The sequence below is a fragment of the Glycine soja genome, chromosome 13 (genome assembly GCF_004193775.1).
Source record: "Glycine soja cultivar W05 chromosome 13, ASM419377v2, whole genome shotgun sequence".
Classification (NCBI taxonomy): Eukaryota; Viridiplantae; Streptophyta; class Magnoliopsida; order Fabales; family Fabaceae; genus Glycine; species Glycine soja.
The window spans coordinates 19,134,233-19,149,345 of NC_041014.1; the positions used below are offsets into that span (position 1 = coordinate 19,134,233).

General features: G+C 31.4%; 1 protein-coding gene across 1 annotated transcript; it reads right to left on the bottom strand.

The window, feature by feature from the left end:
- Positions 1 to 5,048: 5,048 nt before the first annotated feature.
- Positions 5,049 to 8,343, bottom strand: LOC114381666. Its single transcript, XM_028340907.1, has 8 exons — positions 8,323 to 8,343; positions 7,981 to 8,244; positions 7,528 to 7,609; positions 7,361 to 7,451; positions 7,100 to 7,261; positions 5,502 to 5,610; positions 5,206 to 5,373; positions 5,049 to 5,117 (listed from the first exon to the last, which is right to left on the bottom strand). The coding sequence occupies exons 1-8, from the start codon at positions 8,341 to 8,343 to the stop codon at positions 5,049 to 5,051; spliced, it is 966 nt and encodes a 321-aa protein (XP_028196708.1).
- Between the last annotated feature and the right edge of the window lie 6,770 nt (positions 8,344 to 15,113).

Consider the following 15,113-nt stretch of genomic DNA (forward strand, 5'->3'; position numbering starts at 1 on the left):
GGCCGACTCATTGAGGTTGACTCAGTGTGTGGCAAATTTGATAAAAACTTGTGAATCCACTACTTACGAAAGAATTAACATGCCAATACATATTCAAGTCATTGAGGGGATGAGACTAAAGTCCATCAATTAGTCACAATAACAAACACCGTCTCTGTGTGATTAGGGATCCCATGAATGATTTATTAATTATGTTTTTTCAATCGATTTGGCATTTTTTAATTTAATAATGTTAAATAATACTCTTTATTTTTGAAACTTGAATTATAATATTTCAATCATGTGAACTTACAATTTGATGTGCTCACCAATTCATAAATTATGCTTTGTTCATAAAGTTAAATTGTGTATAGAATTGAAGGTGATGACTTTATTAATGTAAATTTTATTATGCTCTTTGAATATATTATTATAGTTCTTATGTACTTATGAGTGAGTATATGTTTGTGCTCCCAGCTATGCTTTTTTAAATTATTTATCCATGTTAATAGCATGGTTGTATTGGTTGTTTTATGTTGGAATGTGCATATTGAATTATTCATATACAACTTATTAGAATTCCTAAATAAGCAACTCATGTTGTTTCATATCAATGTATCATGGTAGTTATAATATTCTCAATGGCACAGACACAAGGTCGTGCTATGCATGTATGCACAAAGTTCCTTAAATTAATGTTTATACATTCATGAACATTTGGCTTAATGGCTTCACAGGTCTGAAGCATGATAAAATATGTTATCATATTGAGACTTGTATAGGTTGCAAACTCTATTTGGTCTAGAGGAGGTTCCGAGTATTGTCATTTCTATTGAACGGGAAAACCACATTCATGGTTTCTATTGCATTGAGGTCGGCTCGTTGTGGGTGGTTCAGTATGTGACAAATTTGATAAAATCTCATGGATTTGCTACTTACAAAAGTATTTCCATATCAATACATATTTAAGTCATAGACGGGAATGAGACTAAAGTCCATCAATTAGTTACAACAATGGACACTCGTCTCTGTATGATTGGCGATCCTATGAATGAATTTCAACGAGTAACAACAAAGTTATTTTTTGACTAAAGTATACCAAAGTTATTATTTTTGCGGAGCTACTCCAATTCTCATTCCTATGGCACAGTGTACTATAGATTGTGACAATTGTAAGGTTGAGGTGTAAATATTTAATTTAATTTTTAAATATCTCTTAATGAACCCAATGACAATTGATTGTTGGGGGGGGGGGGGGGGGTAGTCATAGATCACTCTTTGAGGGTTCACTAGTGAGTGTGGTGGTGGGACTGCCACTACGAGATATGAGCTAATCTCTAAGTGACACTCACGAAACATGGTACATGCGCAAGATCATGTAACGCGCAACTATTGACTAAAACTCAAATGAACATCTCCATTATATTGTGTTGTGTTCTAAAGTCTTGTTAAATGAGATCTAGTTCATGCGGATCAAGTCAGTGCATTTTTCTTAGGTGAAATTTCATATGCACTAGGTATAAGACTTAAACTTGGGAGGTTCCTTGTACTGAAAACAATGTATTATGCTCTGTTAAAAATTTTTATTATATTATTTTATTACTATATATTTTAAATTAGTGGGGGATTGTTGGAAAATATTTTGCTATAATTTAAAATTTAAAGTAAATATATATTTTTTTTCTCAATAAGCTTTTTCTAAAGATAAAAACTATTTTCTATCTATTTATTCCTATCTTTTAGAAATTATGTTTGACTAAGTCTTTAGTCTTTGTATATGTTGGAGACCTTTTGCACTTATTAAGATTTGTTGTTATGTTGTTTACTAGTTTGTTAGTTGTTATACTTGGGTTGCACAGTTTGTGGTTATTTTTTTGCTTGTATATAGATTCTTTTTACGGAAATATAAGGAGAACACATAGGCATAAACCTATAGCAAAATATCACTTGCCTGTTTCTCATTTTTTATAAAATTAGATTATATTATTACTACAACTATATTTTTTGGAGCATGATGGTATTTGGTTCAAGATCCTTTCGTTGCATTCGATTGGATTAACGGATTGTCCTATCTTGGAGAGGAGCACATGCATATTGATTTATTCTACTAGTACAATGAAAGTGTTTTCTCTCTAAGAATAACGCTTAACATGTTTCAAATCTGACTCTTTCTATACTTTCCTTTGTTATTATATTTATTTTTTATATTAAGTAATTTTATAAAAATTGTTTGTGCATTGATTATATGTGAAATAATTACACTGCTATGTTTGTTGTTTCTGTTTCCAATTTATTTATTTAACAATCTTAAAGAGAAAAACTTATCTTTTGAAATTGAGTTTCCAAGCAATGGAACTCACGTATAAGCAGTCTTGTTTTGCACTTTCGTTAAACAAGACTCTTTGACTATTAAATTTTATATGTAAAATATTAGTTTGTCACACATATGTGTCCCATTTCTATTACGTTGTCGTGTTTTATTATGTTAATTAATTTAATATGTTTTTATTATTTTAATGAAAAAATTATTAATATTAACTATACTTTTTACTGTAGTGCCTGTGTTTCTGTATTTTTATTTCATTATCATATTTTCTTACATTAAAATGATTGTTTTTTATAATTGATCTTACATTAATGTATACATTAATTTTAATTTAATATGTTTTCTGAATACATACTTATATATATTACCACATTAAAATACCAAAAGGATCTAGCTCAAGTTGGTTGATCAAGCAATAATAATATTTGTATGTTCGCATTTTTATTGTGGGATCACATTTTTATTGTGTCAAAGTTGTAATAGTTTCTCTTGAATTAATATTTGACTTTGTACTAAGTTTTTTTTTATGTTTTTGTGTTATAGATGAATATTAATTCATCTTGAATTGGATGCAAATATCACTTCTAAAATATTATTGCTTGATGGTACTAAAAATTACTATTGATGATATAAAAATTTAAAGGAATTTTGTAGAAGTTTTTTTTCCTACCATTGTCACACAGTTGGTAGGAAAAAATAGAGGGAAAAAAATAAAATGGAATTAAGTAATGTAATTCAATTCGTTTCTTGTGGAACATGGTATATCACATGTCTTACTATCATATTCTACATATTTTGAACTGGAGTCCATAGTTGGCTGTGAAGGTGGCTGAGTCTGAGGGTGTCGCTTCTGCTGCATGATACGTTTCCTGTTGATCTTGACTTTTGCGGAATTAGATCTGTTTGTATGTTGGTAGTTTTGCATGTTGAAAATGGGTATTAATAGAGTTGATTGAGCTATAAGTTAAATAGAATATCTATTTTGAAATCAAGTAAGATATGCTTCTTTTAAATCTCGAGTACATCGAATAAATTTAGAAGATGAAAGAAATGGCAGATGAGGGATCAAGACTATAATTCAACATTAACAACTAGGAAAATGGGTAATATAGGAATGATGACACTTGGTTGCGCAAACATCGGGTGGTGGGACTGGTGCTAAAATTGCAATGAAAGATATTGTATACATAGTGGGACTGGTGCTAAACTTGCAATGAAAGATATTGTACATAGGACTGAGCTGTCAATCTAGCAACGTCTATTTTTTTTATTTGGACATTTAAACGTGCAACATTGACAATTCAACTTTATACATTGTGTTTTTTTATTTTGACAATGTTGAAGAAAAGATGGAACAAACAACTTAAGACAACCTTGTATCAGAAATGGGCTATCGCTCGTTTATATATTGCTAGTTTCTCGTACTGTAAATTGTTTTTTTCTATTTTTTATCTCCATCAATTAGACTTTTTTATATAGTGCTCATTTCCTGTAGTCGAAATGGGTATTGCTGCACTTGCGTGACTTATGAATTAATAAAAAAATGCTAATTGAAATGGACCAACAAATGATTTTAGTTAAACATTGACAGCTGAAAAAATGGGGTATGTGGGAATGATTGCACTTGTATCTAGAGGCATCTGTTGGTGACATTGATGAAAAAGTTCATGTGAAACACGTTGTGTATGTAGGAGTACGGTGTCAATCTAGAGACCTGCATTTATTTCGAGCGCACGTGGATTCACAATCAAAATAGGAACAAATAATTTAAGACAATTCTCAATCAAAAGTGGTTTCGGTGGACTACATGAATAGACATAGAATTAAATACTGATTTTGTCATTAATTTATCAAAAATGTCCAATAACGGGATTCATTTGGTTGATTTAACTATGCGGAGTCTCTTAAAAATTCGTCATGATTCGTAAGTCATCAGTTTGGTATAAATAACCCGTGTTTAGTTGAACACATGATATAAAATATAATTTTCATTGCAGAATATTGCCACGCAAAATAATTTTTTTTTGTAAAGCAAACTTGTCATTTCATGCTAGAAACACATTACATATGTAATTGTTAAGTTAAAAGGTGCAAAAGTTTTAGCAAAAGCCATCGTACCCGGCAAAAGTTCAACCCTTTGCAAAAAAAAATGAAACCTTAGTTAATTTGGTTGCTTTAATTTTGCATATCCTTTGGAAATTGACTTATAGTTGAATAAATTGCAATATTCTAATAATAGCTCGTAATTGGCTTTAGAACTGGTGGAAAATATAACAAAAAAATGGACATCATCAACAAACAAAATAACATGAACCCAAAAAAATGGATTTTCCCATTCCACCTCAGGAACGCATAACATATGACAATGTTGGGAAAAAATGTCACAGAGACAAATCAGCAAAACCAGATAATTGTTTGGTCAATTCCACAACTTGGCAACAGGGCGGTCAAAAGACAGCTAAGACAATTTGAAACCAGCTAAATTCATTCAATTTGAGAATGTCTAGCTAATTTGTTAGAGGAAAGTTGGGCTGGTGAAATTTGAGAGCTTTTTGGTTCATCATCAATTTCATCAGATGATAGATGCTTTTTTATGTTAACGGGAACCCTACAACTAAATCATGATCTGCTGTCATAGACACAAATTGTTGCATAAAATAAGATGGATGCAAAGTTGGCAGCAGGGTAATTTTTTAATTGCATCATCAAAAAATGTAGCAGACCAAAACCCATAACAACAATGTTAGTTTACAAATTCAACTTGTGGGGCATCATTGCAATCAAGGTTTGGACTATCAACCTTGGAACATGCCTACATGATATATAACTTGAGAATAGCCAAACGTATACAAAATATGGCTATGACAACAACAACTAAAATAGACATAAAAAAACAGCACCTTAGTATCAAGCAGCATGTTCAGCACAACATTGATCAAATCTAATTCATTTGAGTATCTATGAGCAACAACATTCTTGAACTTTGGTTGAACCTTGACTTTAAAAGCAAGGACATAACCCAACAGTCTATCAAGTGCTTGAGGATAAGCATTTAAAGCAACATCACCCTTCTTGTGCAAAGCAGACAAATCCACGATTCAATAGCTAGAATGGAATTGCATAGCAAAGAAACAAAATATTACTCATAAAATAAAAAGCATTGTATGATAATACATTAACATGCTTCTATTTTGACCCTGTTGACTTCATCAGCTGATTGACCAATCAACTCAACACATTCACAATCCCAAAGCAAGAATTTCGTGCTTTCATTCGTGTGCTTAACCATCACCTCAAGTCTACACCTGCCAATGTAGATAACAGTCTATAGGAAAATGCTCAATGAAGGCCATACTAATTGAGCAGGAGTCCAATTACCTCAGGACAAGTTGATCATTATCTTTGCCACATCTGCATGTGAATGGTGTTGCCTCTATGTTGTGGATCATGCATTGTTTTGATGATGTCGAAAAAAAATCACTTGATTGTCATCATCAAAAAGGGGGAGAATGTGAATGTATGAATACATGAATTTTGATGATGCCAAAGAAGAATCAAACGATGCCACTTCAAAGGATAAACATTTGCTTCAAGATTAATTCAAGATTGCTTCAACAAACAAAGCCTTGTTTCAAGATTCACTAAAGATCAAGCCTTGCCTCAAAACAAAGGGTTTCAAAGTCATGCAAGGCTCTGATAATCGATTACCAGGAAGTGTAATCGATTACCAGAAGGGAAGAATGAAAAAGAGCTGTTGAAAAAGGTTTTGAATTTGAATTTTGAACATGTAATCGATTGTCATATGTTTGTAATCGATTACCAGCAACGAAACTCCTGAAATTCAAATTCAAAAGTCATGACCCTTCAAATTATAACTATGTAATCGATTACACAAACATTGTAATTGATTATCAGTGGAGAGTTTTCAGAAAATCTGGCAACAGTCACATCTTTTGATTGGATTTGTGAATGACCATCAAAGGCCTATAAATAGGTGACTTGGGCATGAATTTTCATGAAAGATTTTTGCTTGTTCAAAATGTCTTATCCTCTCAAAAGAAAATGAGAGGGATTCCAAGAGAACTTCATTGCCAAATACTCTCTCAAAAGAAACTCTTGGGCAAATACTTGCAAATCCATTAAGAGTTTCTCCATGGACTTCAATTGTAATATCCTTTTGTTCAAGAAAGAATTCTTCTTTCTTTCTTCTCATTCAAAGAGATTGATTAAGGGACTGAGGGTCTCTTAAGTTGTAAGGATTCCTGAACACAAGGGATGGGTTATCCCTGTGTGGTTCAGACTTTGTAAACGGATTTTTACAAAGGGAGTGAAAAATCTCAAGTGGGTTGCTTGAGTATTGGACGTAGGCACGGACTTTGCCGAACCAGTATAAAAATTGTGTTTGCATTCTCTCTTCCCTTATCTCATTTATTTTGTTGCAATCAATTTTGTGTTTCATGTTTAAAGAACATTATTAAATTGATTGCTGCTTCTTCTGCATTCTAAGTCTATCCCTCTTAAGTTATTGAGGCCGCTGGTGCAACATATGTCAGTTTTCCTGTGGCATTGAATGCAAGCTAGATAGCACCATGAATGATTATCCATAACTATTCTACTAATTGTGCCCACATTAACACAAACAATTTCCTGGTGGAAAAACATAGGGATCAAATTTCCAACGAACTCATGGAAAAATTGAATAAATACCAGGTGTTAGTCTTAATCTGTTGATCTTAACAAATCTAGACTAATTGGCTTTTACATTGTAGTGAATAAACAACAAACATAAATAACAGGACCACCTCCGAAATGACGTTAATCTCAACAATGGTTTTTCCTTCAACCTTTGAAAGAAATGCATCCTTTGATGATAATTGGCTTGAGCCTGAAAGTTGTGAACTTCCTTGAATGCGAGGTGTCAAAACTGGCCTGACCTCAATACCTAAATTTGTAAGCCTATGGGAATAGAATAAATAGGAAAGAGTAACAAAAAAGACTCAACATACTTAATGCACAAACTTTATAGATACAAAGCAAATGGCTTGACCAAAATACCTCTCACTGAATTCTTGGATTTCCAACACAAGTTCATTAATCAATAATTTTGAGTCCTTCAACGAATTACTCACTAAGGGTGGATAGGATCCTGTAGTTGTGACAAACGAAAGAAGAAGATGTTATCTAATGAGCACCACAACTAGAAAATATGACATCAGACTTACCTTGCCCTTCTTTGATTATGGCATACGTCAAAATGATAACCATCGGGCCATCATTTTCAGCCTCATTCAAGTAGGCTAAGAACTGCAAGCAATAATTTTTCCAAAGAGTACAAGATAACACTTGGCCACTATAGGAAAGAAACAACAATAAATGTATCGGTTAATAATCATCAAATACAGATAACAATCGCGGAGTATGGCAAACAAAAATGGTGACAATATCAGTTTATAATGACCAAATATATAGGAAAAAAAAGATAATTGTACAACATAACCTCAAATCCTTGATTTTAAAAACAACCCTAGTATTTTTTTTATGAGACATGGCGGAAGAGCACCTCATCAACAATGCCAATAATGTCTTAAAGAAGCAGAAAATAAAGACAGGTCATTTAAAAAAACATAAACATGGTGACCAAAATGTGTGGACAAATTGCAACTGAGCTTGCCAACCAACAGGCCAGCCTCGAAATCGCCAGCAATGACATTGGAAAATTCAACAAATTTAAATTCCTTAAAAGGGAGGTGATCTAAATTGGATTGCCTAACAACAGTAACTCCAGTAAAAACTAATTTATATTGATGCTCACAGACTCTGAATTGACCATCATTCTTCATCACTTTAAAGTTATGCATGACATAAGTACAATTTTCCTTCAAATCAGCTTTCCAAGACTTTAGCTGGTCTGGCTTACAAACAACATGGATTTCATCTCCCTGTAACATGCAAAGTATATAAACAACTGATTGAATGGTTAACAATCCAGCAACCAAAAAAAACAAAAAAGACCATACATCAGAATCAACAATAACCATTTCAGCTTGTTCAGACTTGTTGGGAGTCCCAACGAATCAAAGATCCGTGATCCTTATAGCAAGTTTAAGGGTTTCTCTTGACCTGTCAATAGACTTAATCTTGTCAGGAGTACATGCCATAATTCTGCATAGAACTGCCACTCCTAAATTGATGATGTAATAAATCCCAAAGCATGAGCAAAAATAGTCAAAAGGACAGACAATCAGTTACGAACTAAACATGCAGATACAAATGTCAACAATGACCAACCAATAAAACAAAAAAGTTAAACCTTCCCACATGGGAACCAAATGAAACAACGTAACAAACATAGTATAGGAAACAAACGGAACCCAGCAAAAAGCAAAGCAAGAAAATCAACAAAAAAGAAATAAAAATAGGAACGTAAAACTTAACTACACATGCAACCACGGATAAAACTCAAAAGGAACCCAAAAAGTAACAACAAAGACCACATTAAGAACTACATATGCAGCGACCTCAGTGCAAAAGTATTACCTTCACTCCTTGTAACCAAAGGGAACAACGCACCAAAGGAAAACTGGAAAACAAAGGGAACTCAGCCAAAAACAAAGCACGAAAATCAACAAACAACAAAAAAGGACACGAAAAAATAGAACAGGAAGGAAAAATTGAGTAAAGAATCATAGAACATGAAGTAAACAACAAAACAATAACAAACCGGGTAGAAAAATAGTGGCAGCCGCGCCAAACACAGACATGCACAATAGATATAAAAAACTCGCACCTTGAATTGCAAAAACAATCAAAGAGGAAGAAAAGAGCCAAGGGAATAAAACTAGAAATCACCAATCCAAAACCACAACGTCACATCAAAATGTTAATCAGCAAAGCACGTGGCAGAAGCAAAGGAATGTAGGATGTACGTGTCAACAAAATTGCAACTGAAATGTTACAACTGCATGACACCAAAATTGCAAGTGAAACATGAGAATCAAGGCAACAAAAAACAGCAAGCCACGTGCCACAAAACCAAGCTGAGTATCTATAATTATAAAATTACCAAAAAAAAAAAACCAGCAAAATTGCCACATGTCAAAATTTCAACCATAGGCATAATAGGCATTTCATAGTCCTTCTTTTTTATTATATAGATATAGACTAGCTTAGTGTTTGTGCATCGTGCAGGTAAGTTTAGAGAGAAATTTTTTTGGATTGTATAAAAATTATGTTGATAAATTTATTATTTTTTATATTATTGGAAAAATCTAAAATTAATTTAAATATCTTCAATATAGAAATTATTTATTAATAAGAAGTAATGGAAGATAATTGAATATGATTATTTTTTTATACAATTATAAATTTAAATTGAAATTTAAAGTCAAAGAAATTTGTATAACTGAAAGAAGAAAAAAAACTATACCAAAAAAATTATATAAACAAATGAAATTACATAATAAAACTTCACTCTCTAAATTAAATTAAAGAGTTGTATTGTCAAATGCGAATTATAAATTATAAAGTCATAATTTCATATATGTAATATGTAATAGTTAATAAGTTCTATTATTCCTTTTTAGTATATTTTTTAATTAAATTACATTTTTATCAATTTTTAATTAAAGGTCCGTATGTTTAAATTATTTTTTAAAAACATTTTTTCCATAAATAGTTTCCTATTTTTTTGGTTTGCTTGTTTAAATTTCTTTGGCTTAAAAAAATAGTTTTATGCTTTCTCAAAGAAGAAAATTCTATCTGTTTTTTTTAACTATTTTAAGAAACATACCGTAAATTACTAAAACTTTGTAATAACTAACACTTAATTTTATATTTGTAATTTGTTATAACTAGTAAGTTGTATTGCCCACTATCAATATCTCTTAATTAATTTTTTTATCAGCTCTTAATTAAATTACTAAAATGTTGTTAATGCTACATTATCAATATTATTTTGTCATCATATATTTTAAAATGTTATATTAACTTTTATGCAATGTACAATATTCTTCGTCTCCCATATTCATCTATCTTGTTTTGATCACATTCCTCTTGTTTTGTGCAACATTTTAGCTGATGATGTTAGGGATATCGAACAAAATGACAAAGGGTAATTCACTGGATAATAAAAAAATGGTGCAACATAAAATAATAGAAATAAAAGTTAAAAAATATTAAATCAATATAGAATAAAGGAAATTCTAACCACCAAAAAAAAAGAGGAAATGTGTCAAGTCAAATGCATTGTAGTAGCAGCAATCTTTAAAATGAAAAATAATAAAATTAAGAAGCAAGTATTACCAGAATAGAAATAAGATGTGAAGATTACATAATAGGATGAAAACACGTTAGCTTTTACATGTCAACAAAAAAGTCGTTAGATCTTACAATACACCCGATAAAATGCAAGAGAATTTTCTCTTTTTCCTCTAAAAAAGCAAGTACAAAGAAGAGAATAGAAACACATCAGAAAGTCTATAAATTAAATACACAAAGAAGAAGATAAGAAAACATGTGTAAGAAAAACAATACATATATTAGAAACTTACCCTAAAAAAGAAGATGAAAAAAAAAATGAATTCAATAACGACAAAAAGAAATATAATGTTTACAAAAAGAGTAGAAGAAGAATCTCTTACAAGATTTGAATATTCACTCAATAGATTATTTATAATATATATTTAGAGGTTCAATATTCACTCAATAGATTATTTATAATATATATTCAAGGTTTTAAAAAAAGAAACAATTGAATCTTCAAATTGTGATATTAATTATTTTAATTACCTATTTGAATATTAATTACCTTAATTATTCTTTTAATATATTAATTATTTAAATCAATTAATGTATCTTAGTACTGATTTTTAAGAAAATTATTAAATGGGAAGATATATTGTTATTTGTTAGTACAAAAGGATTTTTTTTAAAAAAAAATCATACCAGAGTTTCTACTAAAAATGTTGGTATAAAACGATTTTTTTTTAAAAAAAATATTAAATGAGTTTGCCCATGATTAAGTTTTACATTTTCAAGTTTTTAATTAGCAAAAATTAAATGCCATTTCATTTTGATTACTAAAGATTTTGTTTTTTATTTTTATTGAATCTTATTTTATTTGATAAATTAATTATGTGTGACCTAATTTCACTATTATTTATCACGTGTGCAAACATGTATAGCTAGAAATTGTATTTTATATAATATAGATACTATATGATATGATAACAATGTTCATATTGTTAAATAAAATAAAAATAGTAGAGAAAAGTTGGGAAGAGAATAATATAGAGAGAATCAAATTGCGTGTATTTTTTTGATAATAATAATCTATTTATTGACATAAAAGATATATGCGAGATAATAAAAGATAAACATAAATACAGAAAAATCCTAAACCTTAATAAAATATATAAGATGAAAGATCATAAACCTTAACAACATATAGAATATGAACATTTTTTTTAGATGTCCATTGAGAATGTGTCTGATTAAAATCTTACTAAAAAAAATTTGGGTAATAAAAACCCATACTAAAAATAAGAATACATTATTCTCCAATATTTTATCATCAGCTTCATTAAAAATATTAATTGCCAGAAAAATTGAGTAGCATAAAATCATGACTAAGAAAAAAAAAGTGATGAACATATTATTCTCTCATGATACTTTTTACTCATTGAGGTTGTATTTTTAATAATTTTTTATTCTTCAATGACAATTTATAAAGACAACTTAGGAAAAAATTATTTATCAAATAAAAATTAATATAACGAAAAAAAATTATCAAACACTTGAATTATATACAAACCAAAAGTATGTGTAGCCATAGATAGATTTGCTAGAAATTAATTAATAAATCAAATAATTAATAAGCGACAAAAAGACAAGCAGGCCAACAGAAAGATAGGGGGCGGCGTAAGCAACAAAGAGGAGTTGAAGAAGTTGCCCTAGATTTGCTTCCCGCGCCACACCGCACAGAATCCTCCCCTCGCTTCGCTTTCACGCCTTAAAGGCAACGTTGTTTCCCGCCACAAACACACCCTTTAAAAAGCCATTGCATCCATTTTTCTTACACCCCATTCATTCTCTCTCTCTCTCTTATTCTCACGATTCTTTTCCAAAACAACCAGCCATTATGAGCACAACAAGTCCACAACACCCAAACAGAAGAAGCCCGAGATTGTTCCACAAGTTCCTCAAACCAGGAGCACTCGCCAAACTCAGAGACTCCAAAATCACTTCTTCCAGACACAAAATTAATCGAAGAATAACACAAATTTCTCTTTCTCACCTCTTATTATCATCATCACCCTCTTCTTCTTCTTCTTCTTCTTCTTCTTCCATCCAACAGGATCAGCCACTGAACCAAGATAATGGGATTCCGTGCTTTACTCCCCCGATCTATCCCAATCGGCCCCGTTGTCTCGTCCGGAAGAAACTCTTCGCGGTAACTCCCAATTTTACTCACCCCGAGACATACCAGTTCTAGTTATTATTATAAACTCTTTTATTTGTCTTCGATTCCTACGGATAATAATAATTAAAAAAAAATACAATTACGGTTGTTGTGGATTATTGCGATCTGCGATCTGTATCCCTGGGGGTCGAACATATGAAACAGATTTTGTTTAACTGTAATTCATATGCAATCTTTTTTTACCTCCAAGATAATAAATGAAGGATACAACAACAACGGTTTCTTTCAGTTTTCAGTTTCTTATTCCTTCGTCTTAGTTATGTTTGTGTATGTTATCGATCACGCGTGTAGGCTTAATTATTATTTATTTCTATGAGTAATTGAATAGATCCACGTGTGTTGAAGATCAATCGATGTTTCGTGAATTGAGTTTAGAGGGAACGAATCGGGGAGCGATCCATGTTTGGATTTGTGATTTACATTGCCGCGTGAGAATCTGGCCATAATTAATGCATTTATTGTGCTTACGAACTCGTGTCTGCTGTTAATTTCATTGTGGGGGAATCCTGAGAAATAAACACTGGGAAATAATTGTGAATCGAGTTCCTTGGATCTTCTTTAATGGAATGATTACTTTTAATTTTTTGTTAATTTGTGGTTTGGGAGAAGGAAACGGTATATATCCGGTAAAACCCATATGCTTATCAATATTAACATGCTGTTGGGCGAAGATGCTAACTAACTAATAAGAAGAGAATTAAGTGTCGTTAATGAGAAAAGTGAGAGGTGTGCACCACAGTCCTTAACCAAATCAGAGTAATAGGATTATACGCTAACGAATTGATCCAATATTCATGGTCTTGGTTGAAGGCAAGAGTGGTTAATTTCAAAGTTTCCTTTTGAGTGGTACACTAATCCAACTCTCTGAGGGGTTGTTGGGCTCATTTTCCCTTTTTTACGATGCTGGTATCCCAGTAATCAGTGTTTATGTATGTTTCGATTAATAAAATTGTTTTGTTGGAGGATAAAAAAAATTGATAGAGGTAATAACATGATAAACCTTACTCAAATTTCTTGCTCTTTATAATATCATGTTTCCTGTGTTTGCAGCACTTTCTGGTGATCTATAGCAAACAAATGCAAATTCATTAAGATGCTTTTCTGCTTCCTCTTTCTTTTTGTATCTTCTTTCATTTGGTTTTCTGACTGTGGTTCGGTGTAGTTGTGCCGGTGAGATTGGAGTTGATATTATATATTGTTAATACCTAACATCTAACTTTGAGAGCATCACTTTATTATATTTAGCTGTATATTTTGTTTTATGATGATCTTGAACCATCACAAAACAAAATGTCATTTAGCTGTTAAAAAATATAATATTGGTTGTCATTGAAGAGTGGTTCTGTTTTGAAAGAAATTTTGAAACATGTATTAAAGCAACATAAATTGGATATAAAATCCATGGCACAAAATGTATTCTACATCAAATTCAATATCTCACTATCAAGAAAAAATTATGAAAACCAGACAAGTCTGTCTGAAGCATCATATTCAAGTTATATCAATTAGGAATACAATATGTTTGGTATGAATAACCATGCCTTTAGTTCCTGCATCATGGACCGCTCTACATATGGAAAGCATTGATGATTCTTCACATGGGACATTAAACTTGATTGAACCACTTGATTGAGTTACAAGAAAGACCTATGATTCAAACTGGGATTTGCTGGTTCCTCAATATAATTAGCAGGCAACCAAAATGAAGTTCCTCCAAGATTCTTCAAATAAGTTCTGGATCTTTGTGCGGTACACTTTTCTTCTTATATTAGATTTGCTCTGAATGTTATTCTGTTAATAGAATTGAACAAAGTGAAGATGAACATAAAAAGAGGGAACAGTTTCATCTTTCATTTAAAGAACATTTACATAAATTTAGGTACAAGTACAACAGTATAAAATTATCATTGGAGATTTTCCTGTAGCAAGCATTGGTTGTTGATCCAGGAGGAAGATTGATAATAAAACAGAACAGAACTTCAGTACCTTGTTTTGGAGATAAATTATAAATCAATGAAACCAAATTATTGTAATGAACTTTATTATAATTTGTATTTCATCCCAGTTGGGTCTTCCTGGGGAATAGGAATGAGCACCAGGCTCAGTTTCTGTGATTAGACTGGCATGAGCATTAATATTAATTAAAGATCTATCAGAAAACTCCTTTGACACCTCCATTCGACTCTTGATAGATCCTATTAATAAGAACAGTAAATAAATTACTATTTTTGTGAACTGCTCGGTCCCTCTTTTAGAAATTTTTTTGGAGGAACTACAAACCGGTATAGTGTCAAAACATGATTTCCTTCTGTGCCCCCCTTGCACTTG